The following is a 25,887-nucleotide window of genomic DNA, read 5'->3' as shown; positions in this document are numbered from 1 at the left end:
ACTAAATTGTATTGCACTTATTCACATATCGGTTTAAAGCAGCTTTACAGAAATCCATACTGTAGTGTTGTAAACAGACTGTTTAATGTATTTACATGTCAAATATTATTGCATACGATCTCTGACATTAATGTTTTAAATAAAAGATGGATATAGAAGGATGAAATAAATATATGAAATTAGCTTATAATTTAACTATTAATAAGTTTTGACATTTGTGCCATATCAGAATAACAACAATGTTAAATGCATGGTTACAGTATTACAGTATTGCATACACATTAGTGCATTATATAAAACAAAAAACATTGTGGACAGATGCAAAACTATGCATAAACTGATCTAACCAGTTTTCCTTTACCGTGGTGAATAAAAAACTAAATGTTGACCTCCAATTAAAAATAAGGTAATTTATCCGTTTTAAAGCAAGCATTTTAGCTATTTAAGATATTTATCAAGCAGAAAGCGACCTCCGGTGGTCATACTTTACAATTTTTATTTTTAATTCCCCTGGCTATATTTTGTATTTGTTATCTGCATAATTGCCTGGTGTCATATTGTATGTATTTCTAATATTATATTATCTGTTTAAAATATATTATTATAATTATTAAATCGTTGTTTCATTAGAGTTTCAAAACATACACCGGTAATGTTACTACATATTTATTTACAAACTATCATATTTAAGACATTCTAAAAGAAAATATTTTTGGCAGACTTTGATACTGGTTTGAATAATAAATGAAATCAAAATATGTTTAAATATATGCAAATAACCAACATAGTTCATCAGAGGAGGAAGTGAAGTCAGTGAAGTTTCCGGTGACGTCAGAACGCTCGCTACGTTGTCATGGTAAACAAGACGTGGTTGTGTGCAGAAAATGTTTAAATGTGAACGAGTGCGTGAGTCAGGACTTCTGTTTTATATTTATTTTGCATGCGTTTAATGTTCTTGAATCGATGTAACTTAGCTTGCCAGACTTTATATCCTTATCTTTGCGAATATGGGAGTATCATGGAAACCACTTTACGTACTTTAATGTTTTGAGCTTTGCGGTCTCATTTATTTGCATTGTCTATGTTTGTATTGTTTAAAAATTTAGCTGAAGAAGTGATGATGGTCTAACTGGTCCAGATGTTGGGTCGTGGAGGAAGAAGCTCAGCTCTGGACAGGGCGAAAGCACATCTCTCTGGACAGAGGATTTCTGCCATATCAAAGGACAAAAGAAATGTGGTCAGTGTTTGTTATTTACCTATGGTTGTTAAAAGCAGTAGATCACCCTAAAAATGATAATTTTGTCAAAACCCCAATAAATTTAAAGCTATTGTGCAGATACTATACATATCTTTCTGTATACCATACAGCTTAAAGAAGTTTCCTAATGACATAATGACTAAATAATAGAAATTATGTTTCAGATGCATGTCAATTAACGCTCAGTATGTAATATGTTTGTCTATCCAGGGAAACTTTGTGCCGGTGGTACCACAGTCCAAACAGACAAAGTTTTTGGACCTGAGTGACGTCTCTTCAACATCACAGAGTAAAAACAGAGATGATCCTGCGCTGAAACCATCAGAGAACTTTAGTTTGGGTGGTGGGAGACGATTTTTAAAGAAGACCTCTAGAGATGCCGCCGGGGACGGACGGTCGAGTCCTGGTGGAACCCACAAATTTGAGTTTATACCTCAGCGCAATTCACACAGCGCGGCTTTAAGCAAACTCTCGCTCATCGAAAACCGCATCAGGAGCCAAAAGGATAAAGGGGAAGGACTCGGTATCCAAACAGAACCACAAGAGACACGATTATCTCTCCAGTCCAGCAGCGATCTGAGCATGACAGGAGGTCGCTTTCTGAAAAAAAATAAGACTTTGTCTGAACATCAAGAGCCCTTGAAGACTCCTCATAAAACACCATTAGAGTCGATCACCGCTGCCTCTGGTGTGAATGAACGTAAAGGATGGAGATTTAGTCCGGACAGTGATGAACAAGACATCCAAAGACTTTTAGGAGATTCTTTCAGTTTATCAGAGGACATCATGCGAAAACCAGCAAGTCCTGAACCAGTTAGTAAAGTATTAGATCTAGGTTTACCCCATTTACTCAGTTTAGAGTAATATAACACATTCTTCTTATTTGTCTTTCTTTAGTTTCACAGGAAGAGCATTAAAACATCTATTCAACCTTCTCCAACTTCAAAACATCCTCCATCATCATCTAAACCTCCACCCTCCAGCAGGCCGGACTCACGCAGGCTGATGTTCACCGAACGTTCAATGTCTTCTGAATCAGATCACAGTGAGATCAAATCGCTGGATGATCTTTTTCCTGTGGCCGCCGCACTCGATTCAGACGACACTGTGAGCGAGAGGAGTGCAGCATCTGATGGTCAGTTCACCTTTAGATTGAGAATACATCTAGTAGTCAATGGCTTTGTCGGAAATAGCTCCCTATACCCTTAACAAGTGCACTATTTAGGGACGGCCAACTTATTCAATCCCATAATGCACCGCAATAATCAGTTTACAACATATATACGCTCAGCTGCTAGCCGCTACCCATTCACTTTGAGTTGCGTGCCAAATGAGCAAGATGGCACCTTGTGTCTCCACCGCTTAGTGTACGAATTTATTCACTCATTCAAGTGGACTATATTAGCAAACTAATGTGGGGAATAGGGTATAAGGGAGCCCTTTTGGACACAGCTATTGTCATTTTAACAGAAATACTACATCAAACATTGACGTTATTTAGGGATGCAAAAACGATTATTTTCATAATCGATTAATCGATTGATTATTTTTTCAATTAATCAACTAATCAGATAAAACCAAAATATTTACCAAAATAAATATTCAGATTTTTGACGTTATTTAGGGATGCAAAAAAACCCGATTATTTTCATAATTGATTAATCGATCGATTTTTTTCAATTAATCAACTAATCAGATAAAACCAAAATATTTCCAAAAAAATTTAGATTTAGATATATACTATTTAATAGATTGAGATTTGACTTATTTTAGCTTAATAAGGCACTAAATTAGGATATTCTCATGTAGAAATGTACTTTTAAAAGTATAGAGTACTGAGTACTACAGAGTATTTTGTTATTTTAAGCCTTAAATGAAAAAGTTTGTGCAGCTTTTTAATAGTAAAACATATTTAAATGTTAAAATGTGAATAAATGTGACGTCACTGACCAACTAATTAATTATCATCGATTTTATTGATAAGTTGTTGCAGCCCGTACGTTATTGCTTTTCTTTGTCCAAACTATTATTTTGCAAGAAATTTGACATTTTTTTTAGATGGTGTCTGTAATCATTTTTTAATGTTTTTCCTATAGATTTTAAACTTCATGTCATGTCACTCGATGATCTGGCTCCTGTCCTCTCTGAGGTGGCTGAAATCTCACATGACAAGGTGTGATAAATTACTAATTTAAAAATGTAAAGATGTGTATTTTATGAAGCATAACATTGCTTTTCTTTCTTCTGCAGGTTGAAACGAAACTCAAAAACGAAGGGGTCAGTAAATCAACTAATAAAATCATAAAAGTTCCTTCACCACCCACTCCAGAAGAGCTTTCAGCAGCCTACGAGAGTGATTTCGAGAGCGAGATCCCGTCTGAAGAGCCAGCGAGCGTCAGCGAGGTCTCAGAACATCTCACAGATGAAAACAAAGATGTATCCGAGGCTCAAAGCTCGTACAAATCCCAGGATGAAGATGATAAACTCACTTCACTATCAGAATCATCTCGCTCATCCAGACACCGTAGACATTCAGACTCTTCATCACAGTCCGTTTTTTCTGATGCGACAGTGACTCGTGGTCCCAGTCCTGAGCGTCAGATGAAGGGCACCGCTGTACAGACGCAGACGGACGGATTGACGTACACGTGGTCCTCAGGTTAGTGTTTGCTGTCTGTTAGATCACCAAAGACCTGAATGTGCTTCGGTGATCATATTGGTTGTCTTTGCAGGAATGGCTGCTGTGGGTCCATCGCTGGGAATGACATATGTGGATCCGACTCCGATAGCCAGTCACACAGTCAGCGCTGAAGCCATCGAGAGTGAGTATAAGATGTAAAAATCCATCTTAAAACAATACAACATATAAAATAAGAAAAAGCTCATAATCTTTTATGCTGACAGGTGTGACGTCCTACAGTCCTGCTATGCTTGCTCTGAACGATATGTTACGCCAACAGTTGGCTCTCACCAGGACTTTTATAGACACCACAAGACGCCATTACACATCGGTGATGGAGGCACTGGGAACGGGTGACTACAAATACACCACATTAGAGGACACTAAAGAGGTGAGACGTCTACTGTGACTATAACCATTTCAAGCAAGCGTTTAGCTCACACTTAAGAGTATAGTTGGTTTAAAGGATTAGTCAATTTTCTTAAAAAAATCCAGATAATTTACTCACCACTATGTCATCCAAAATGTTGATGTCTTTCTTTGTTCAGTCGAGAAGAAATAGTTTTTTGGGGAAACATTCCCGGATTTTTCTGATTTTAATGGACCCCAACGGAGTATAGTTGGTTTAAAGGATTAGTCAATTTTCTTAAAAAAATCCAGATTATTTACTCACCACCATGTCATCCAAAATGTTGATGTCTTTCTTTGTTCAGTTGAAAAGAAATTATGTTTTTTGAGGAAAACATTCCAGGATTTTTCTCATTTTAATGGACTTTAATGGACCCCAACACTTATTAGTTTTAATGTAGTTTAAAATTGCAGTTTCAATGGAGTTTTAAAGACTCCAAACAATCCCAAACGAGGCATAAGGGTCATTTTTGGCAAGAAAAATAACAAATATACACTTTTAAATCACAACTTCTTGTCGTCTTCTGGTCCTGTGACGCACCATCGTGACCTCACGTAATACGTCATCACGTCAAGAGGTAACGGATGACGAATGCGGAACTACGCCCCAGTGTTTACAAGCGTGGAGAAAGAGGACCGCTCCGATGTTGTTGTATATCGAATGATACTAATTAATGTCTTTGTGTCAGTTTATTGTTTAAAACGGTCTGCAAATGTGCGTTTCATATATGTAACATGTGACCATTCCACGTCATTACGCAATTACGTGACGTCTCGTTGGCGCGTCACAGGACCGGAGATAGACGAGAAGTTGTGGTTTAAAAGTGCATATTTTTTATTTTTCTTGCCAAAAATAACAATTGTTTTGCTAGATAAGACCCTTATGCCTCGTTTGGGATCGTTTAAAGTCCTTTGAAACGGCAATTTAAACTACATTAAACTGTTAAGTGTTGGGGTCCATTAAAGTTCATTAAAATGAGAAAAATCCTGGAATGTTTTCCTCAAAAAACATAATTTTTTCTCAACTGAATAAAGAAAGACATCAACATTTTGGATGACGTGGTGGTGAGTAAATGATCTGGTTTTTTTTTAAGAAAATTGACTAATCCTTTAATTTCGTGTAATGGTAAAACGTGGACCCTCGCATATGCGTAAAAACTGAACTCTACTTCTACCTTTAGATGTGTCCACAAAAGATGTCACTGCTGCTGAATTATTTTCCACTTTGAATGTCTTTCTTTTAACCTTAATTTTTTTTCTTTCCTTTTAGTTCATCCGTACTCACAGGCCACCTAAACTGAGCATGGAAGAAGCTTTAGAGGAAGTCCTGCAGGAGATGAGGGATTATCATTACATTTGACATTGTGAATATACGGTTTATACTAGATTATACACGGCCAAAACACAAGATGTGATGCAGTATTATGTGTATAATAAAATTGTATTTTGTATCTGTTGTGAATAGTGATGGGAGAAACGAAGCTTTTTGAAGCTTCGAATCAATTGAACCAATTGCTTCACAAATTGATTCAGTTTTTCGAAGCGTTCAAAACGCCACGCACGCTGGCCAAACATTTTACACTTTTGCAAAATAATAGCAAGACTTTTCTAAAAAAAATGTTTTTAAGAAAAATAAATGATTTAACTTAAGCCATACTTAAAAGTGTGTTCTGTGTTTTTTGTTTTATTTAGGTCAAACGAATCATTAAAAACGTATTCTCCTTTTAATTATGCACATGTTTGTCATTAAATCTCTCTATAAACAAAAAGTAGACCGAAGGATGCATGTTTTATAAACTTGCATAATAAAACTGACTCGAGTTTACCTTTTTCGGTTATTGGTGATCAACTCCCGCTAGTGGTGAATCATTGGATTTTCGAAACAGTTATGACGTAATTAAGCCTTGTTTGCTAAAATCAGCTTGAAACACACTCCCAACCCATGATTCAAAACAAAAGATTCGTAAATATTTCAAAGCCTCGTGAAGCAGTGTTTCGAAAGCAATGTGAATTCTTTAATGTACACAGAGCAATGAATGTCCCATTAAAACAACTTTATTTTGTCTTATACAGAGTTTAGGCAAATTAAACAAATTCCAACTGGTGGAACGAAATATTTTTCATCAGTGATGCAATGATGTTTTATAACGTTACTACAAAAACAAACTCAGGGTAAGATAAAACATTTAAACAGATGTGAAAAACAGCTTTATGACATCTACAGTAAAAACACGTCTGACTTGTGACCATCACTCTGTGCCGGCGGGCTCTTGAGGATCTCTGGTTACTGGGGAAGAAAAAAAGAAGCGAGGAGGTTATAGCCTGAAAATAATTACACTGATCAAATGTTGCACAAACAACAAATAACTTTCTCTCGCGCTTTCATTCTCGCGACAAAATTGTAGCTTTTGTTTCGTCTGTAGTTCACATAAGGGTCGTCCAGCTGGACTCCCACGCCTTTGTACTGGTCCCACTTGTCCCGAATGTCTCCACCTTTAATGGGGTCTTGAATACCTTGCTCGTTTGCTCCAAGACCTCCCGAACCGCTCCAACCTATGAGAAGATTCAGTCCAGTGAATCACTTACAGCAGAAGAATGAATTGATGAGATCAGAGCTTAAATCTACTGGATCACCTACCCATCTTCATGAGCATCTGATGGCCTTTGTTTTCCTCTCCGAGCCTGAGATCAGGAGGTAACACTGCTGGGGTTGAACCCAACCCAGAGGTGGATCTGCATATAGACAGTATGTCACTCCAAAGTGTTATTTGAATGTGGTTCATATGTGGAATTTTGTGGAAAGAAAATTAACTTACGGTGGTGTAGGACTGCGAGATTTTGTGGCGTGACGCTTTTTTTCTGGTGAGCGCGATCTAGAGCGCGATCTGGAGCGAGAGCGACTTCGGGACCTGGATCTTGAGCGGCTCCTGCTTCTACCGGAGAAAGTTAAATAATCATATTCAACATTCAGTTTTAAAAAACAGATGAAAAACGTTTATTTCACAGCTGCAGTTATATACCTGGAGCGAGATCTGGAGTAGGAGCGTGAACGGGAGCGAGATCTGGAGCGGGATCTGGAGCGAGAGGATTTAGAAGACCTGGAGCTGGAGCCGGATGAAGATCGTCCTCGGCTGCGCGACCGACTGTGAGAGCGACTCCCTCGAGTGCTGGCAAATAAAATAGAGCATGTTAAAATTAAACAAATCCTCTCTAATCCTGCTAATAATTAAAAAATGGCTGATATATCCAAATTCTAGTTCAACCTGCAACATTTCCCACCTGTTGCGTTTATCGTGATCCTTCTTCCGCCTCGCTCTCATCTTGGCTCGGAAGAACTCGTACAGCCCATTTTGTTCCCAACCCTCACTAAAAAAAAGTTGAAGTATTAAAAGAAATAACTAAAGTGAAACAAAACATTTAGTAACTGGCAGATATTTACCTGTTTCTGGGTCTGTCGTGAGAAGGTGGACTGTAGAAAGCCTCTACCGCGGCCAGCAGGCGGTCACTTGGAGGCATTGGGGGTGGCAGACGAATGTCTTTGGGGTCCAAAGGCTTATAATCATGATCTTCAAGCTAAATTTAAACCAAGAAAATGACACCATTAGGACAACAGCAAAAAAAAACACAAAGTACCATAACTGTCCGAATGCAAAATAACCTTGACAAGTGGCGCCATGAGCCCTGCGGGAAGGTCGAAGTAGGGGACGTTTGGGACCAAACTGGGGTCGTCCTGACTGATGTGAGCTGGGTTCTGGCGTCTAATGTGAGGGGCCTGTCCGTTAAACCCATGCGGAGGGGGTCCGAAGTCTGGATGCTGGCTGCCGCCCCATGGAGGAGGTTCGGACATTCCGGGAGGAGGAATCCTCTGGTTGGGATGGTGATGGGGAGGTGGACCTAGGTCTGATGAGAGGGGAACATGATCTAAGACATATTCAATATTAAAATTGTCAGCAAAATTGTGATACTTTTAAATAGTGATGACGTTAAAAGTCAAGGTTTCACCTCCTGGAAACTCTCCCTGTGGGTAGTCGAATTGGTGCGGCGGATACGGAGGTCGTTCGAAGTGATGGTGCGGAGGAAACTCGTCCTGCATGAAGTGAGGCGGATAGCGGCCGAAGTTATGAGGAGGGGGTGGCTGATTAAAAGGCAGAGGCTGCTGGTGGGGCGGGAACGGCCCGCGGAAATGAGGCGGGCGCTGCATGCGGAACGGAGGTTCCCTTTGACCCCACGGTGGCGGCTGATCCTGGTTGTTCCACGGCGGCTGATCGTACTGCCCGCTCCATGATGGCGGGGGCTCGTTCTGTCCGCTCCAAGGCCCGCCGGGGCCACCGTCCCGTGGGCCGCTCCAGCTGGAGTCCCTCTGCTCGTTCCACATTCCCTCATGGCTGTTCCAAGGTGGACATGGGGGCGGGACTTGAGCGGGGTCAAATGGCGGCTAGAGATGGAAGAGAATTACGCATTTAGGTGCGGATAACAAAAACTGAATGTTTACAAACTATGACTGTTTCACTCACGGGCTGCTGTGGATTCCACGGCGGCATACTGTGCGGTGGATCGAACCACCCGGGTTTACTAGATTGAACGTCAGATGCAGCTGAAGGGCTCGAGTCTGCCGGAGGGTCATATTCGCCAGGAGGAGGACCGGCCATTGGGGGCTTCAAATCTCCGGATGCCAAAGCTAGTCAAGTATAAGGAATGATGTCATTTAGCCACTCATAAAAACATGATACATATGTGACTTACGTATGTTTAAATTTTACGTCAAATGTTTACCGGATTGAGCAGTCATGGACGCTTGAGGCTTCATCTCAGCATCAGCAGGTGCTAGCTGCCCGACTGCGACAGCAGCGGCTGTGACCGCCACGGTCTGCTGCTGTTTCAGAGTGGCCACAAACTCCTCGTGCTGGGTCTTCAAGGCCTGGATCTGCTGTTGGAACGCCAACTGGATGGGTTGCACGACCGCCGCGTATTCTGTGATGAGCGACGCCTGGCAGAGACGTGACGAAAGATTACCAACTATATCTTTACGAACACATTTAGCAGGGCTAGTGTGTAACTGGTTGTACCTGATACTGTCCGAGACCCAAAGCAGGACTTTGGAGCTGCTGAATGGTGACGTCGTCGAAGTAGCCGTTCTTCTCCCACAAGAGCAGCAACTGAAAACAGCACAAGGCGGTTACTAGGACGTTGCTAAGGTGGATAATTCACATCAATACTGTGGTAATGGATTTTACCCGTGTGATTTTCTGCTGTTTGTCCTCCTCGACCGACAGGAAACTTGTACAGTAAATGGGAACCACGACCTTCTGTAGAGCCGCCAAAAGATCCCTCTGGCTTTTCCTTTGACTGTAAAAAATCATTAAACATCACGCCTGCTTAAAATGCTTTACTACTAAACATATTCCTCAATAGTCAACGCAAGTAACTCTCACCAGTGATGAAGGACGTCATTGGTCAGATAGATGAGATGTAGGCGGAGCTCAAAGTGGGCGCCGTCAGCCGTGATGCGGTTTCTGAGGTGAGACGCCATTAGTTCACAGTGCTGAGGGGTTTTAGCATTATTAAACATCCAGTTCTTCCCACCCTAAGAAAGAAAGCCAGATAAATAAACTCTTGATTAGAAGACAACAAAAATGCAAGGCTGATTTCCGACTCGTACCGATATGGCGTCTTTCGTGCAGGTGTCGATGATGGGTTGAAGGAGGTTGTCGAACTCGTTCATGTCCAGCTGAGTTTCCAACAACAGCTTCTGCGTCTGCTGCTCCATCGCCAAAGAGATCGCAGCCGTCACCTGCTCCTAGAAGCCCAACGTATGATGTCACAATGTCATATACAAGAACGTGGGAGTTTAAACAAAGCTCACAGGGAGATGTTAATGTTACCTGTCTGAGGCTGAGCAGGTGTTGCTCTTGCTGCTGTAGGTTCCATTGGCTCTGCTGGATGAGGTCCTCCATGGACGGGATGGACGGGGTGGATGGTGGGATGGGTGGATGGGGCAGCATGGTCATCGCCGCTGGAGCATCGCTGGCCTCTTTACCCAGAGGTTTACAGATCACTGCAATTCATACCAAACAAATGAGCCGCTACTTAAACATCACTGATAAACATCTGCAAGTCAGTATGAACAAATTTATATCGAATCTGATGGAAATGGGCAACTAGAACCAGAGAAGCATTATTAAAGAAAATGTGACTCTTTTGAATGCACGTAAACAAAGTAAAGCCACTTCATACATTTGTCCACCTTTGTAAAGATTTTAAGCCAAGAAAAACTGGATAATAAAAATAATAATAAATAATCACACAAAAAATGCACTTGCTTTCTCCTTTACAATTTGAACCTGTATTGATCCACCAAAAGACAATTTATTTGATTTTAATGATTTTTGGGTCAATGGCGTAAAGTTAATTATTTAGTATCCGTATGGTTCAGTTAACTGTAATAGGGTTAAAATTTCAAAATAAATTTGCAGATTACTTGCATACATTCTAAAGTCTAACATTTCTGGTTTTATTTCATTTTGACAGAATATTTGGGGGATAATTGCACAAATGTCAATGTAGTATAACGGTCTGTGTCAATTGGTGTATATAGTTTTTTTTAATTAAAATATAAATATATTTATATAAAAAAGTAGAATAAAATATAATCATTTAGTTTAGTGTAATATTATTTTTAACATACATTTTTACATAATTTGTCAAAGATTATTTAGAAAACAGAGCTGTTTTCAGCATATGTCAGGACAAATATTACAACAATGCATTAAAATGTACATTTAGAAATAACTAATTGCATACATTCTCTTTATTGACAATTTTTAAGTCTAAAATCTTTGGTTTTGTTCATTTTCACTGAATATTTGGGGGAGAAATGCACAAATGTCAATGTACTGTAACCGGTCTGTGTTAATTGGTGTAACTAGTATTTTTATTTATTAAAATATAAATATATTTATAAAAAATGTATATTAAAATATAATCTTTTGTTTATTGTAATATGATTTTTTTTCATACATTTTTACATAATTTGTCAAAGATTATTTAGAAAACAGAGCTGTTTTCAGCATATGTCAGGACAAATATTACAAAAATGTATTAAAATTTATATTTAGAAATAACTAATTGCATACATTCTCTTTTTTGACAATTTTTAAGTGTAAATTTTTGGTTTTATTTCATTTTCACAGAATATTTGGGGGATAATCGCAAAAATGGCAATGTGGTGTAACCGGGCTATGTCAATTGGTGTAACTAGTATTTTTTTTAATTAAAATATAAATATATTTATTAAAAAATCTAGAATAAAATATAATCATCTAGTTTAGTGTAATATTATTTTTTACATACATTTTTACATAATTTGCCAAAGATTATTTAGAAAACAGCTTTTTTTAGCATTTGTCAAGACAAATATTACAAAAAGGCATAAAAATTTAAATTTAGAAATAACTAGTTGCATACATTCTCTTTTTTGACAATTTTTAAGTCTAAGATTTCTGGTTTTATTTCATTTTCACTGAATATTTGGGAGATAATTGCACAAATGTCAATGTGGTGTAACCGGTCTGTGTCAATTGGTGTAACTAGGTTTTTTTATTAAAATATAAATATATTCATAAAAAATGTGGAATAAAACATAATCTAAATTAGTGTTTACATACATTTCTACATAATTTGTCAAAGATTATTTAGAAAACAGCTGTTTTCAGCATATGTCAGGCAAATATTACAAAAACGCATTAAAATTTACACATACAAATAAAATTATTATTTTTTTGATGATTACTTTCTTTGGCGCAATTGGCGGTTACACCATTTGACATTTTCAGGTCCATTCATTCTTAACTTTCATAAAAATGGTGCAAATGTAATATTTTAGTGCAGAAAATTAACATAAATACACTATGTGCATTGAAATAAACCTGATGCATGCTTTTAAAATAAGTTTTTTTAAATGATTTTTGAATTTCTTATCTTGCCAAACCGTTTTTGTCAATTACCCATTTATGCACAAGCAAGTGGTACCACGATGCATGGTTGCCAGAGTAGTTAAAGCTAAAGCTACAGTGCAGGACAAGTTATGGTCCAAAGTTGAATATATGTGGGTTTACTCACAGGGTTCCCAGTCTTAAGTCAAATTCCCGATTAAAAAAAAACAGAATTTCTATGACTTATGTCCGGGATGCCATGAGCCTGGATAATGTAGTGTACACCGCGAGTTTATAAAAATGAAGCTTAAATGCGTGAAATTAATAAACAGCAGTTTAAATTGAAGTCAACAAAGGCTTGGACACGGAAATGGTATTCCTTACGTCACAAGTTAACAAGCGGATTACATTTCAATAAATGGAAACTACAATTTAAAGCCACAAACAAAAATCCCAATATTCCATGACCATGAAATTCCCAGATTTTTAATGTCTGAAAAAGATCTTTAGACATTCCATGACCTGTGGGAACCCTGTATTCAAATCCCCAGAGCGAAGTATGAGCTATAATTAACACAAATATTATAATAAAAAACATAAATATGTTTGTAACTTTTAAAGCAAAGTAAAGCTGATAGAAATATCCCCGTCTTTACATTCATGCTTGTCCAAAATGAAATATAAATATGTCAGGCACTCATAATGCAGAATAACTTCATGGATACATAATAAAACATTTCTGATAAATAAATACCTTCCATGTTATATTCATCATCATGAGAAGTAGAATCTATAAAGGAGAAAAGAAACATATATGTATATATATATAGAAAAAGAGCTGTCAAACAGGTACAGCTCTGATACAGGTGTGTGTGTGTGCACACCTAATCTAAATCTGTAATGTGTATCGGTTCATATCTTTGAATATGAATTCACATACGTTGCTGCTGTTCGATGGCCAGTTTAAACTTGTAGTAGCCAAAATATTCTCCTCCGAACAAGAACGAGAACTTGGGGTTGTCCTTCTGCTTGTCCATGGTCATCTTCTCAAACTCCGGTCCATTTCGAGCGACAAACTGGGCGAGTTTGTCGATGACATTTCGAAGCTCTTGATCTGATGGGAAATATCAAAAATCAACACATGAACTTCATGTCAATCATAGTAAAGTTTGTTTTGATAGCCTTTATTGAATTAGGAAATTTACCATGGTTTCATTGTAGTAAAACCATGTTTTTTGGCAGACCATTTGTATTATCATTATAGTCTTATTACAAATACCACGTTTTAACTATGATTTCTGCAGTGATACAGTGACAAACTTGTGGTTACTATGATTGTTCTATAAAATATTATAGTTAAATTATGCATACTGTAGACAATAGTACATTTATGTTTACTGTGATTTTACTATATACGGGGGTTAAACAATGGTTACTGTATTAATACCGTGGTATTTGTTCTACACACAATAAGCCCAACACTCAGGCAGCAGTACAGCTACTTTATGATATAGCCTAATCGTACTACATAGCCAAAATAAAGTAAACATTACGATTTATGTGTTGTATTGATGTAAATAGGGTAACGTATCTCGCGCTTCAGGACACGCGCGCCGACTCTCACCTTCTGGCGGTGTTGAAATATCCATTATTATCAAGATTACTTCTTCATATAACAACCCGAATTCATCTACAGCATGATACGTCTGTGTGGTAAACACAACCAAATCGTTATTAAAAAGGTGCGACCATTATATCAGCGCGGGTTTGTTATTTTACTGTGAAAACGAAGCGAACGGAAACAGAATGCAGACGACTTCCGGCGGCGCCGGTGACGCTCTGGTGACGTCACAGCGCCGTCTGCTGGTAGGCAGTGTGGAGGTGACTTTTACACGAATGATTTTCCAAAAGCTTATTAATGTTTAAAAACGAAAATGGTTATCATTCATGGTTTTTGATAGATTTTGGAAGTGACTAATGAGTTTGAGTCGGTAGTTTGTCAGACAATGAGGAGTAATTACATAATGATGATAAATTATTTATTTATTTTAATACTATTAATAATAACATTATTTACTTAATAATAATATTATATTATAGTTTACATTTATTTATAAATTATTTACATTATACATTATTTATTTATTATAATACTATTAATAATAAAACCATTTACTTAATAATAATATTATATAGTTTACATTTATTTTAATATTTATTATATGTGACCAAAGGCTTTGATTCATTATCCTCGCCAGTATGAAACATTTTCATTAATTCAGTAATAACTTTTGGGTATTTTTTGGCCATTTATTCACTTGTTTTTGTTTATTTAATAAACCCATTTAAAGTTACATCATATGAAAGTCCTTCTTCAGTAACCAGATTAACAATAGATGAAATATTTGGAAATTGCCTGTGTAACAAAATGTAATAATAAAATTTAAAAATTTTAAGAGTATAAACAACAAGGTTGGCTATAAACCACTTTTTGCTCCAAATTAGGTCACAGTTATAAACAATTTTTTTTTACCTTTGTGATGATTTTGCTTGTAATCTTGTTTTATATGATGACTGCCTATAAAATGTGACAATTTGATTGTATTTTTAGATGCAATTGGGACAAACCATTCATTCAGATTATATTGTAACTAGATTACAGACACACACCAGTACTGATTGATGCAGCATGATGTGTTTGTGAGTTCTTTAAATCTCCATTTTTATTTGTTTTTGGGCTTTTTTCCTCTGCAAAAAAAATGTAATTAGTGAAATAACACAAAATAAAATTATGAAAGAGTAAACAATAACATAAAATAAAACAATTCTGACCAATAAATATTTAGGGCTGTCAAAAGATTAATTGTGATTAATCGTATCCAAAATAAAAATTTATATTTATATATAATATAAATGATATAAATGTATACACAGTATTTAAAGGTAAATATTTCTTAAATATATATACATGAATGTGTGTGTATTTATATCTACATAATATTTACACACAGTACACACACATATGTTATGTAAACACAAACTTTTATTTTGGATGCGATTAATCGCGATTAATCTTTTGACAGCCCTAAAAATAATGAATTGTGTAAACTACACATATAGTTTATTTTAAAATAATTAATAATTAAAATGAAATGCAACAAATTTATTATTTAAATCTATTTACAAAATCTCTAGATCTCTTAATTAAACAATTTAATTTATAAAAATCTTAATCTTCCATGATGCATGTGGCTATAAAGGACATGTATAGGACAATACGCCACATCACTTATGTTGACAAAGGATGACAGAAAAGTCTCCTTGCCTCTCCTGATGAGAAGCCGCCTGGCGCCAGCTCCCAAATCCACCCTTCACCTCCCACCTCCTCCATGACCTCCATCACCTCCCACCATCTTTACGTATGTCATGCGAACAGAGCTGGAAACGCTCTTAATCAGAGCTCATTAATTCCGCTCCGTTCCCGTTTATCCCCTGTTAACCTCAGCCTACGCGGCGGACAGGGAACAAAATAATAGACTGTGCAATTAATTAGTGCTTAATTGTTTTTAATGAATACAGTAACTCAACAGGGGACTTGCGAGGGATTCAAAGAATCCAATCAGGTTAACACTAACAATGATACGTCAGCAAAATGTATTTTTAAAGCGATGCATGTTATAAGGGCCATTATCCTTGTGTATTTATGTTGCACATCCAAAGCAACTTATGCATTCAATCTTTACATTTAGGACTTACGCTAAACAATTCTAATTTTGTGGTAAAATATTATATAACCATGACCATGATCCTACAGCAATACTGTGACTTAAAATAACAAATCTGTGTAATACCTAACAGTACGGGTAAAAGTACTAGAGAGGAAATCTTATTAGTAGCCGAGGTCAGGGATTAACCTCAGATTTGGGTCTTGCTATGCTACCACATGTGTGACTAAAGAAATATACGTCTGGTGAGTTCATCATCATAAGGCACTTATGTAGGCCTATTTTTTATTTAATTTTGTGCATTCAAAAGTTTACTAATTTTTGCCAAAACCGATATAATGCATGACATCTGAAACATGCAATGAACTGAAAGTTATCAAATGAATTGCAAGCTGACCCACATTCAAAGCCTGAGACTGGAAGAACACTAAAGTTCCCTTAGCCGGACAAAGCGTTTTGCAGTCGATTAACCGCTGCTTTCCCATGATTCCTTTGTGCCGGAGCGGCTGAACGCATGCATACCCACAGCCCTGCTGCCTGGGTGCCAAGATGTGCGGCGGTCAGTGGCTGTCGGGGTTCGGGCCGGACAATAATCCCTGCGCTGAACTCATCCTGGCCTACGGGAGAAAGCCCTAATTGGGGGATTTTCTCCATCATTAACTTTGATGAGCTGAATTCCCACCCTACGCTCCTGCCCGCACGATCGCCAATATGTCCTACATTAAAGAAGTTCAATATTCTTACATAATGTTAAGGAAAGATGCATGACTTTGATGGACACCATGTTTTGCGCTTGAGTGAAGAGGAAAGCGTCACATTCATACCCTCTTGCTCTTTCCCAGCACTGTTTTTTTGGAAACCATATGGCCCCCCATCTGTCTGAGGGCATCGCTCACACATGATGAATACATCCGAGCACCAGTCACCATGAACATGTGCCTCAACAGGAGCGTCAGGAGGCAATTAGGAAAACCGTAGATGCCCCCTCCCGCTCCGGCCTGATTGACCGGAACATCATCTTCCTAACAGGCTGGCACGGTGCCACCGGTCAGAAGATAAAGAGATGGGGAGATAAAACCCACCACCTTTTCTATAGCTCTGCTGGCATAAACACGTGATTAACTGCCAGACAACCTTTCCGGAATAATTCAATTCAATTAAATTTTATTTATATAGCGCTTTTCACAATTGTTTCACAGTAGCTTTACATGAATAGATGTAGGGAAGAACACAGAATAATCAATAGATATTATAAGAAGCAGAATACAGCTGCTAATAATAAACCGTACAAGCGAGCATAGTAATAATGTAACGTATACAGTAAAGTGCTAAGTTAAGCCAATGTTGGCTGACTCTCCCGGGGATAAAAAAACCCTAGGAGAAAAACCCTGTGGGAAAACTCCTAGGAGGAGAAATGCGAATAAGAACGAGTCGACAGAAACCAAAGGTCTATCAAACTAGATTTTTTATTGTGAGCATCCGTAAAAATCTCTAAGATACACAACAAACACACACACAAAAAAACACATTCATATTTCTGTTGACAACTTAACATTTCACAAACATTTACATTTATGCATGATTGTCATATTGCTTTCTAACTTTGGCTTTTCAACTGTGCAAGTCATCTAAGCGTCACATTTTCGGTTTGTAAACTAATGTTTGGGCCAGACGGCCCTATAAAAATTACACTTTGACTCGACTGTATACATTTTGAAACAAACAAACAAACAAAAAATATTCATTATAAATCATTTAAAGGGAAAATGAATCAGTCTATACATTTAAGATACTCAGTATGCTGTCTGTACGAAGTTGAACAAACAGCACACAACAATCTTGCTAGAAAAAGTCTGGCAACTTGAACTTTGTGAGTTTCCTTTTGCAGAAATTAACAATCGGTCCTTCTTGTGTGTAGTACAAGAACTTACAAAAGCCGATGATGCGATAAGTTAAAAAAAAGTTGCTCAGTCTTTCCCTCAAATTCGGATGAACTGTTTCAAAACACTGGATTGCTTTCTTCAGCACATATGCGAAGGTCAAAACCTCTTACTCAAAGTCTTTTGCGAATGAAATGAGTCTTGTGAAATATAACTTCCATATTTATTGCTCACAATCTTCGGTGTGACTTTAAACATCAGCGGCTGATCATCCCCGTAAAGTGTGGATTTGTGGACAGGGGTCATGTGATGAAAAACATGACCTTATATTCACACCTCAGTAAGTGTTAATCAAACGTGTTTGTAGTCAAGCTTTAAAACATTTCCAGAAAATGTATGCGCTGATATACTACCCGATCTTTGTGCTTCTCTCTTTCGGCGCAAAACAAAGTTTTAATATCCAGGTTACCAAAAATAAATACAGTAAATACCTGGCAGGTGACCCATTCAGCGCCTACATATCCCCGACAAACCATCTGTTATACAATCAGCAATTCTTTACTAGCCTTCGACACCATTTAGTACCCTCAACACATGGGTTGCCAGGTCTTGTCCATGGACTGGATGTGTTCCTTAGCTTTCATTCTCAAAGCGACGATGCTTGAACTGCGTTGTTCGATGTCCTCCAGCGGATATTTGTCAGTGAATGGAGGTGGGCATTGGTACGGTGATGGAGCCATGGGCTGCATGCTCTGGGTCATCGGTTGGGACGTGCTTAGGAAACCGTGGTTTGGGTAACCTGTCTGCAGTCCTTGGGTGGGACCCATGAACCCGGGAATGCTGTGCACCGGAGTTGTGGACAACGGGGAGGGTAGCCAAGGGTCGAGCGGCAGCGAGCCGTTCATGGGTCCCGCGGTGGTGTGCATGGACGGGCGGTTGAAGGAAAGCATAGGGGAGTCGTGGAGCTTCATGGCGCTGGCGTCCATTTTCTCTTGTCGCCGCCATTTTGCTCTGCGGTTCTGGAACCAAACCTGTACAAGCACATTTTGAAAGAATAAGATGAGTTTTGATCATATGAATGGATAAATAATCTGGTTTGAGTTGAGTTCAGGATGACAGAGGTTCAACCAAACCTGTACTCGGACCTCCGGCAGGCTGACTTTCATGGCCAGCTCCTCTCGGCTGTAGACGTCCGGGTAGTGGGATTTCTCGAAGGCTCGCTCCAGCTCGTGAAGCTGATAGGTGGTGAAGGTCGTGCGGTTGCGTCTGTGCTTCTTTTTGGGCTGTTCCCCGTCAGCCGAATCTGGAGATTTGCTGTCGCTTTCGGTGGACTTTCGAAGGTCACCCAATATCCCGTCGCACTTGTTGGAGAACACATCACCATCTAAACCGAAGACCACACGCAGTCACAAAGTTTAGGTTTGAAAGTTCACAAAATAACATTTGATGTATTTTGTGTTATAATTTTTTATATTTTGTCTGATACTATTAACTCTTTACACATCAAAAAGTTACACAAACTTTTTTTAAATATATAAACTTAAAATATATCAAATTAAAGTATATTCATATCTTTATCACCTTTCAAATATTGGTCAGTTTCTTCAAAAAAAAAATTATTTTTGATATAATTGCATTTTTGTTAAGGACTTTTGTTAGAGATCAGATTCAGGGCGATGATCAAAACATACACATTTTTTTATTGTTTTTGGATCAGTGTATGCTTTAGTGTTTTATAAGTTAGATAAGAGCACCACCTATTTGATAATGGCGGAAATATGGATTGCTGTAAAAACTCGTCATTGGCAGGGAAGCATTTTCTCTAAATTGACGAGATAACTTGTCAATGGTGGGGAAAGATTAATAGTATTATTTCGTGCTGGGATTAAACCAGCAATCTTCTGGTCACCAGATCTGATACTTAACCACTTCACCATACCACTAATTATTTTTTACATGGCAGTAAAATATCACAGTGGCTAACTACCATAATGTCTATTATTTACTTATAATGTCGATATACAAAATCTTATTAATAACATATTTCCACAACTCAATCTAATCCTATAATGCTAATGGGCTGAATATCTTGGACCACTACAGGTCTGCTGTCTTCAACAGCTTTCACTGGCAGTTTTACATCCCATAATCCAGGCAGAAACAGATGTAGACTGATAATTCCCTTGATAGTTTCCACGCAGATTTGGCTCTAATCTACCTAAGAGCTTCGTTTGACTTGCGGCCTAAACATAAGGTCCACATTTCTAGCAAAAAGCTTTACTTCGGTAAACTGAAGAAGAACAAGGCAAATTTTTATGATTGTTGTAGTCTGCCTTAAATGCACTGTATTATACTGATGGAAAATTCATGAATTTATGATGCACAAGTGGTAAAACAAAGAGCTCAATTGGTTGAAGATTATTGTAGCAAAGCCAAGGTCATGGGTTTGTTTCCCAATAAACACACATACTGACAAAAGAGTAATGCACTTTAAGTCTCAGTGTCTGCCAAATGCATAAACGTAAATGACTACAATCCCAGATAAGATCAACTAATGACAGAAAATTGACATATCATTATTGTGTCCTTCAGTAGGACATTTATTCACAGGTTTAAGGTTCCTGTGGGGAATGTCCTTGTAATCAACCGTAAGTTACTGTTAAAAGTGGCTGCTAATGAAGATCTGACTCTTTAACTGCGAACAGCTTGAATCCACTTTATACAATTAAATACCGAGAGGTTCAAAGGAGCCCTAACATTCATTCATTCATTCATTACACTGTCAGAAAAAATTGTCAAAAAATGTCCCAAAGCTGCCACTGGGGCAGTACCCTTTAAAAAGGTCCTAATATGTACCATTTAGGCACACACATAAATATTTAAATTTGGTACCAATATGTATATCTGAGGTACCTCGTGTACCAATATGTACCCTATGAACATTTAGGTGCAAAGATGTATTTTATACAGCTACTGATACATTTTATAAAAATAATACATAGGTTTTGAACCTGAATGTTACGTGGATGTGTTACATATCTACACTAATAAATGATGAATTGTTTCAACCCATGCTTGGGTAAGATGTGAACAAATACAACTGTTGGGTATAAACATAAATACCATTTTTTTCAGATTGTAAACTTATTTTTATAATTTGAATTTATTAATCGACTCTACTGCCACAAGGTTGCTAGAATGCGCCTGCAGATTTTTGGATTCCCCGCCTCTAAAATTTTATTTGAACATTTGCATCTTTTGTACCACTATTTAGATCAGCAAGAGTAACTACAAACTTTATAAAGCATTGATCACCAGACGCATGGACAAACAGCCATGTCTGGAGACATCAGAAAAGAAGAGGATTTAATCATTAGACAGGAACAAACGTTTTGGGTTAACACGGTTGTCATTAACAAACCACAGACTGAACTCTTTCAATGGAGGAGGTCAATGCTAATTCAAACATCATCACGCCACCTGTCAGATACAAGACATGCTGGCAACTCACAACAAATGAGGACAATTGATCTGAAATGTTTAAAAGATCTCATCCTTTCTGAGTCATAGTAACAGGCATGTCAACTCAGGGTCATCCCAGAGGTTTTCTCATCGCAGGACTAAGAAGCCCAATGGATTATGAAAAAAATTGGGGGGAAATGGAAAAATGATTATGCAATCTTGTTTAAGACAAGAGAAGATTACAGGAAATCCACAAGGTGATGAGAATAACAGATGAGCCCCGTTACCGAAAGGTTTTCTGGATTGTAAATAGTACGATGATAATGTCGGTTTTTGATATTTCGCCTTGAAATGGTCACATAATATCTAGTACAGAACCAAAATCAGAAGTGCTTCGGAAGAGCAAAACTACCTGGAGTCCTTGTCGAGTTTTAGAAGAGATCTCAAAAAGATCTCCCTAATCTATCAAGCTGTTGAAAACCACAGATGTCCTGGTAACAAATGCATGTAGGTAACTGTGGCTGTTGTTTTTTTAAGTTACGTAAAGTTGCAGTTGACTTTTCTTCAGGTCTCTTGAGGTCATTCCGGACTCTAATACCCTGGCAAACTGCCACTGGCACATTAAAAGCAATAGGAGGGCTTAATATAACAACTTGTGTCAGTTCCTGGGTTTTAATAACCATGAGTATTTAAGAGGTCAATTAAAGAATGAACGATAAAATCACTATAAATATATTATTAGAGGATGAAATTTGGATTTATACATTTGGCAAACGTCCTAATTCAAAACAACTTGCAGTGCATTCGTGGTGTTTTCTTAAAATAATAAATCTTTGATTTTGCTGTCACATGCTCAATGCCCAGGCTCAATGATGAAAGCGATATTGAACATTGACTCACAGAAGGACGTACCATGAAAATCAGGCTGCTCGGTGCCGTTCCTGAGGGTCTCCAAGTGTCCGTATGTCTGCACCCGCTGGTCCTCCTTAACCAGATCTCCAAGATTCCCCACTCCGACTTTATGAGTTACAACGTTGACTCCAGGGTTAAGCAAAGGCTCCTGGTCCTTGTTGAAGCCCAGGATGACATCAATGCTGTGGACACGAGTGCCCATCACTGCACCTCCAGCTTTAACCATCTCGTGGAAGTTACTGGGCGAAAGACAAGCGTCATCCACCATGTTCATAGTGTCCAGTGACAAATGCATTGGAATTCTGGGATACGACACTCCAAGAGAGGGATGCAGGGGATATAATAGAGGAACCTAAGACTGAGAAACCAAAGTAAAAGATGTTTGAGAAGGTATTTTGTTTTAGTAAGTTTGGAAGTATTTCCTAATGTTGAAGACATATAGTTAAACTAAAAATGCTAAGTTGTTTCAACCAATAGTTGGGGCAAGTATGGACATTTTGTAGGTTAATTTAAACCAACTGTTGCCATTGGTTAAAACAACCCAGCACTTTTGAAAGTCTCTACTTTAAAGATCTAGTCGTTTTTTCCACAATTTGACTGCAAAATGAAATTATTTAGTTCTAAACATTGATAAATCACATATATGGCAAACTTTTGCACAGTAAATGTAATTTTTTTAAGGATGCCATTTCTCCATGTAGTTCTTCAAATAAATACAAGCTACTTCATAGATATGGATAAACAAAATTGATATATTAATGTTTTCTAGGCATATCATTTTTATAGGGTTATGTTTACAAATCTAAAAACTAAACATTTGCCAATTGTCAACATTTAGAAAAGAAACAATTTTAAATACAATTTTAAACTCCAGAATATTATATATGTTTAGATTAACACTACCACTATGTTAAATGCATGTATTTTATTCCCATGTTTAATATATTTATATACTGTGGAAATACAAAGTATACATTTCTATAACAGCGTAACATAAGTATAGTTTATACCTCTAAACGGAGATATTTTCAGCGTTCTCCGTCTCCAATCTGTCCCTCATCCACGGGTTTCTCTAGCAGTCGATCACATTCATCTGAAGAGCAACAGAGCCACTAAACAACTTGAATCTGTCTGACTTCAGTCCTGTTTAAACATATATCCACACAGTGAACTTCTCTGCCGCTCTGTGTTCTGTCTTTGTATAAGGGAACTAACAGCATGGGATTACAGGAGCTCATTAATTGGGACTCTTCCCCCTTAAGAATGATTGACAGGTGGTTTCTGCTCAAGTAATTGCTGGAAACAGAGCTTGAATTCACTTCACAATAGCACACGCGACTAATGAAGCGTTTTCTCTTTCGTCTTGCACAAAACTTTTGTTTTAAAGACAAAGAGACGACCTGAACGTTTTGCACGATTTCTTCATTATTAAGTGAAAAAACAGTCACTGGGAGCCCGGTGATGTACAATAATACATGTTGCTTAATTAAACTACATTTACATTTGGCCCTGTATAAGAAAATAAACTTCTGTAAAGCAAACTGTTATTAAAGAGTTTCTCAAATTGACATTTAGTTTTAGTGGATTTTAAAACTTTTTATTTGTAATTTCTACCCTGTAATACACACAAACAAAATCAACTAATATTTGTAATTTTTTTTGCGTATTTGCCAAATTATTATATTTCTTCATGTAATTAATCTCCAGCTTATCACTGACACTGTGTTTGTTAACCAGGTACACTAAACTTATTGTATATTTACAAAATATTAAACATTATTTTAATGTTTAAAGATTAGATCTGGGATGAGTCAGAAAAGGAAATAGAAAGATATTTGTAATGGTTTATTGCTTGCATCATTTTATTTAACATAGTTTTCTTAAGTAAACCTTTTTTGTATTTATTTTTGTTTAAATGTTATACGTATCGTATTTAAAGGAGAAACATATAACTTTGAGAAATCATATATTACATCTTAAGCACTACAGTAGATATATCACACTGTAAAAGTTAAACTTCTTGGTTTTGCAAGTCAATTCGACCTACTTTTTAAGTTTTGGCTGTGAAAACTTGACAAAACTTAGAAAATCAAGTTAAAATTGTTTAACTTAATTTTTTAAGTTAAAGTAACATACAAATATATGTTGATGTGACAAAAATGCTGCATATTTTTTAAAGTGTACTTATTCCACGGAATGCTTTATTCTGATTGGTTGAGAAATGGTCGACAGGTATGCATTATTTTTCAATAAACGCACACCTGACCTGTCAAATATCTTAAAATAACCACCAGAGCAATGTGGTAGCGGTGGAATAAGCGAAATAATTGACTCGCGGTTACCACCTTGGGTGTGCATGATTTTTTAATAATTCAATGGCGCGTCATCAATTATTTCTTGTAAATTAGATTTAAAAATATATTCGATAAATTAGGCATAGATCAAACACTGATGACGTGAGGATTACACAATAGATTGATATATTAAATCATTAACACTAGTAAATACACAGAGAATTTGTTGCCTATTTTCATGTCCAACATAGTCCAGAAAAACAAAGCAGAAAAGTTGATCTGACCCTAAACGACGAATAGCGTCGAGTCGGGTCATTAAGTTCTTGAAAGGTCAGCTGATCCAGAAAAAGCTTCTCTGGTTTAGAGACACAAGTCTTTGAAATCTTGTCTTGGTATGCTAAAGCTCACCGACCATTGAAGAAAAGTCTATTTAAGTCGAGTACAAGATTGGCAAATTTAGCTTTGGAAACTTAATTGCTGAGGATAATATTATTGTCTCTACCAGTGCTTAATTAGGTGTGTGACTTCAGTATTTGTGGGCGGGGCCAGTAGTATGTGGATTACACTTTGCATTTAAAAAAAAAACATGCATTTGTATAGATGAAGATGTAAAGATTTACTGTATATAAACTTAGCAGAATGACTTGTATATTGAATGTTACGGAGCCCCTAAGGGGACAGAAAATATGCAAAAAGTTTAGTTTCGCATGCGCACATGAAACTATCGCGTTTAGTTTTGCGTGCGCATGTGAAACTATCGCGTTTAGTTTTGCGTGCGCACGTGAAACTTTTGCGCGGGTACGTGAGCCTATCACGCGCGCACGTAAGACTAATACGCGTGCACGTTAAAGCGAAAGTTTCATGTGCGTATGCGAAAATTTCAAGTGCGCACGCGAAACTAAACTTTTTCAAAAAATTCTGCAGATAAAGGTTTCACGTAAGCACGTGAAAGTTTCACGTGAGCACGCAAAAATTTCACGTGAGCACATGAAACTAAACGTTAGATTTTTTTACTCCAATTTCACCTTAGGGGCTTGGTAGAATTTTGGTGCCTTACAAAAATACAAAAAAATATGAACTTGGAAAAAACACTTATGAGCTGTCTTCAGAAAATTTCCATTTGTGCATTTGGCAGACACTTTCATCCAAAAGGTATACATTTTTATCAGTATGCGTGTTCCCTGGGATCGAACCCATGACCTTTTGTGATGTTAATGCAATGCTCTACCACTACCACTAACTGATTCAACAATATTTACAAATCTATTTAAAAATATGTACAACCAGCAGGCCAAAAATCAACAACAGACTAAAAATACGATTTTGTTTCGTTGCCA

General features: G+C 37.4%; 3 protein-coding genes across 6 annotated transcripts; 1 reads left to right on the top strand and 2 right to left on the bottom strand.

Annotated features, from left to right (window-relative positions):
* Positions 1 to 797: 797 nt before the first annotated feature.
* Positions 798 to 5,797, top strand: c23h19orf44 (chromosome 23 C19orf44 homolog). 3 transcript variants are annotated; one of them, XM_055217917.2, is made up of 9 exons: positions 798 to 902; positions 1,107 to 1,237; positions 1,469 to 2,071; positions 2,156 to 2,393; positions 3,355 to 3,431; positions 3,509 to 3,917; positions 3,991 to 4,080; positions 4,163 to 4,329; positions 5,617 to 5,797. In XM_055217917.2, exons 2-9 carry the CDS (start codon positions 1,139 to 1,141, stop codon positions 5,704 to 5,706), a joined length of 1,773 nt encoding a protein of 590 aa, XP_055073892.2. In that variant the 5' UTR covers positions 798 to 902; positions 1,107 to 1,138; the 3' UTR covers positions 5,707 to 5,797. The 3 variants fall into 3 exon arrangements, with proteins under 3 accessions (XP_055073892.2, XP_055073893.2, XP_055073895.2); XM_055217918.2 differs by having other exon boundaries at positions 826 to 906; XM_055217920.2 differs by having other exon boundaries at positions 838 to 856.
* Positions 5,798 to 6,385: 588 nt separating this feature from the next.
* On the bottom strand, positions 6,386 to 14,112 carry cherp (calcium homeostasis endoplasmic reticulum protein). 2 transcript variants are annotated; one of them, XM_073861292.1, is made up of 18 exons: positions 13,902 to 14,112; positions 13,218 to 13,391; positions 13,032 to 13,067; positions 10,229 to 10,401; positions 10,006 to 10,143; positions 9,779 to 9,930; positions 9,581 to 9,692; positions 9,413 to 9,502; positions 9,120 to 9,333; positions 8,861 to 9,024; positions 8,349 to 8,781; positions 8,005 to 8,267; positions 7,786 to 7,919; positions 7,626 to 7,712; positions 7,367 to 7,513; positions 7,163 to 7,279; positions 6,985 to 7,079; positions 6,386 to 6,899 (listed from the first exon to the last, which is right to left on the bottom strand). In XM_073861292.1, the coding sequence occupies exons 1-18, from the start codon at positions 13,924 to 13,926 to the stop codon at positions 6,688 to 6,690; spliced, it is 2,766 nt and encodes a 921-aa protein (XP_073717393.1). In that variant the 5' UTR covers positions 13,927 to 14,112; the 3' UTR covers positions 6,386 to 6,687. The 2 variants fall into 2 exon arrangements, with proteins under 2 accessions (XP_073717393.1, XP_073717394.1); XM_073861293.1 differs by having other exon boundaries at positions 8,005 to 8,246.
* A 3,337-nt stretch (positions 14,113 to 17,449) lies between these two features.
* Positions 17,450 to 23,998, bottom strand: rx1 (retinal homeobox gene 1). Its single transcript, XM_055218394.2, has 4 exons — positions 23,267 to 23,998; positions 22,257 to 22,614; positions 19,016 to 19,266; positions 17,450 to 18,913 (listed from the first exon to the last, which is right to left on the bottom strand). Exons 2-4 carry the CDS (start codon positions 22,549 to 22,551, stop codon positions 18,470 to 18,472), a joined length of 990 nt encoding a protein of 329 aa, XP_055074369.2. The 5' UTR covers positions 22,552 to 22,614; positions 23,267 to 23,998; the 3' UTR covers positions 17,450 to 18,469.
* Between the last annotated feature and the right edge of the window lie 1,889 nt (positions 23,999 to 25,887).

The sequence above is a fragment of the Misgurnus anguillicaudatus genome, chromosome 23, assembly GCF_027580225.2.
Source record: "Misgurnus anguillicaudatus chromosome 23, ASM2758022v2, whole genome shotgun sequence".
Taxonomy (NCBI): domain Eukaryota; kingdom Metazoa; phylum Chordata; class Actinopteri; order Cypriniformes; family Cobitidae; genus Misgurnus; species Misgurnus anguillicaudatus.
The sequence above is the reverse complement of the archived record's forward strand: the minus strand, read 5'-3'. Positions and strand labels throughout refer to the sequence as shown.

What these genes read in the sequence shown, in the direction of transcription:
- c23h19orf44 (XM_055217917.2), top strand. Translation starts at nt 1,139, where the DNA reads ATGTTGGGTCGTGGAGGAAGAAGCTCAGCTCTGGACAGGGCGAAAGCA. An exon ending in GACGTACACGTGGTCCTCAG is followed by an intron (nt 3,918 to 3,990) that starts GTTAGTGTTTGC and finishes TTGTCTTTGCAG; the next exon opens with GAATGGCTGCTGTGGGTCCA. An exon ending in CAGCGCTGAAGCCATCGAGA is followed by an intron (nt 4,081 to 4,162) that starts GTGAGTATAAGA and finishes TTATGCTGACAG; the next exon opens with GTGTGACGTCCTACAGTCCT.
- cherp (XM_073861292.1), bottom strand. Translation starts at nt 13,926, where the DNA reads ATGGATATTTCAACACCGCCAGAAG. An exon ending in GCACGAAAGACGCCATATCG is followed by an intron (nt 9,931 to 10,005) that starts GTACGAGTCGGA and finishes TTTCTTTCTTAG; the next exon opens with GGTGGGAAGAACTGGATGTT. An exon ending in TGGGTCTCGGACAGTATCAG is followed by an intron (nt 9,334 to 9,412) that starts GTACAACCAGTT and finishes CGTCTCTGCCAG; the next exon opens with GCGTCGCTCATCACAGAATA.
- rx1 (XM_055218394.2), bottom strand. Translation starts at nt 22,551, where the DNA reads ATGCATTTGTCACTGGACACTATGAACATGGTGGATGACGCTTGTCTT. An exon ending in CGAGCAGCCTGATTTTCATG is followed by an intron (nt 19,267 to 22,256) that starts GTACGTCCTTCT and finishes TCTTCGGTTTAG; the next exon opens with ATGGTGATGTGTTCTCCAAC. An exon ending in TGCCGGAGGTCCGAGTACAG is followed by an intron (nt 18,914 to 19,015) that starts GTTTGGTTGAAC and finishes GTGCTTGTACAG; the next exon opens with GTTTGGTTCCAGAACCGCAG.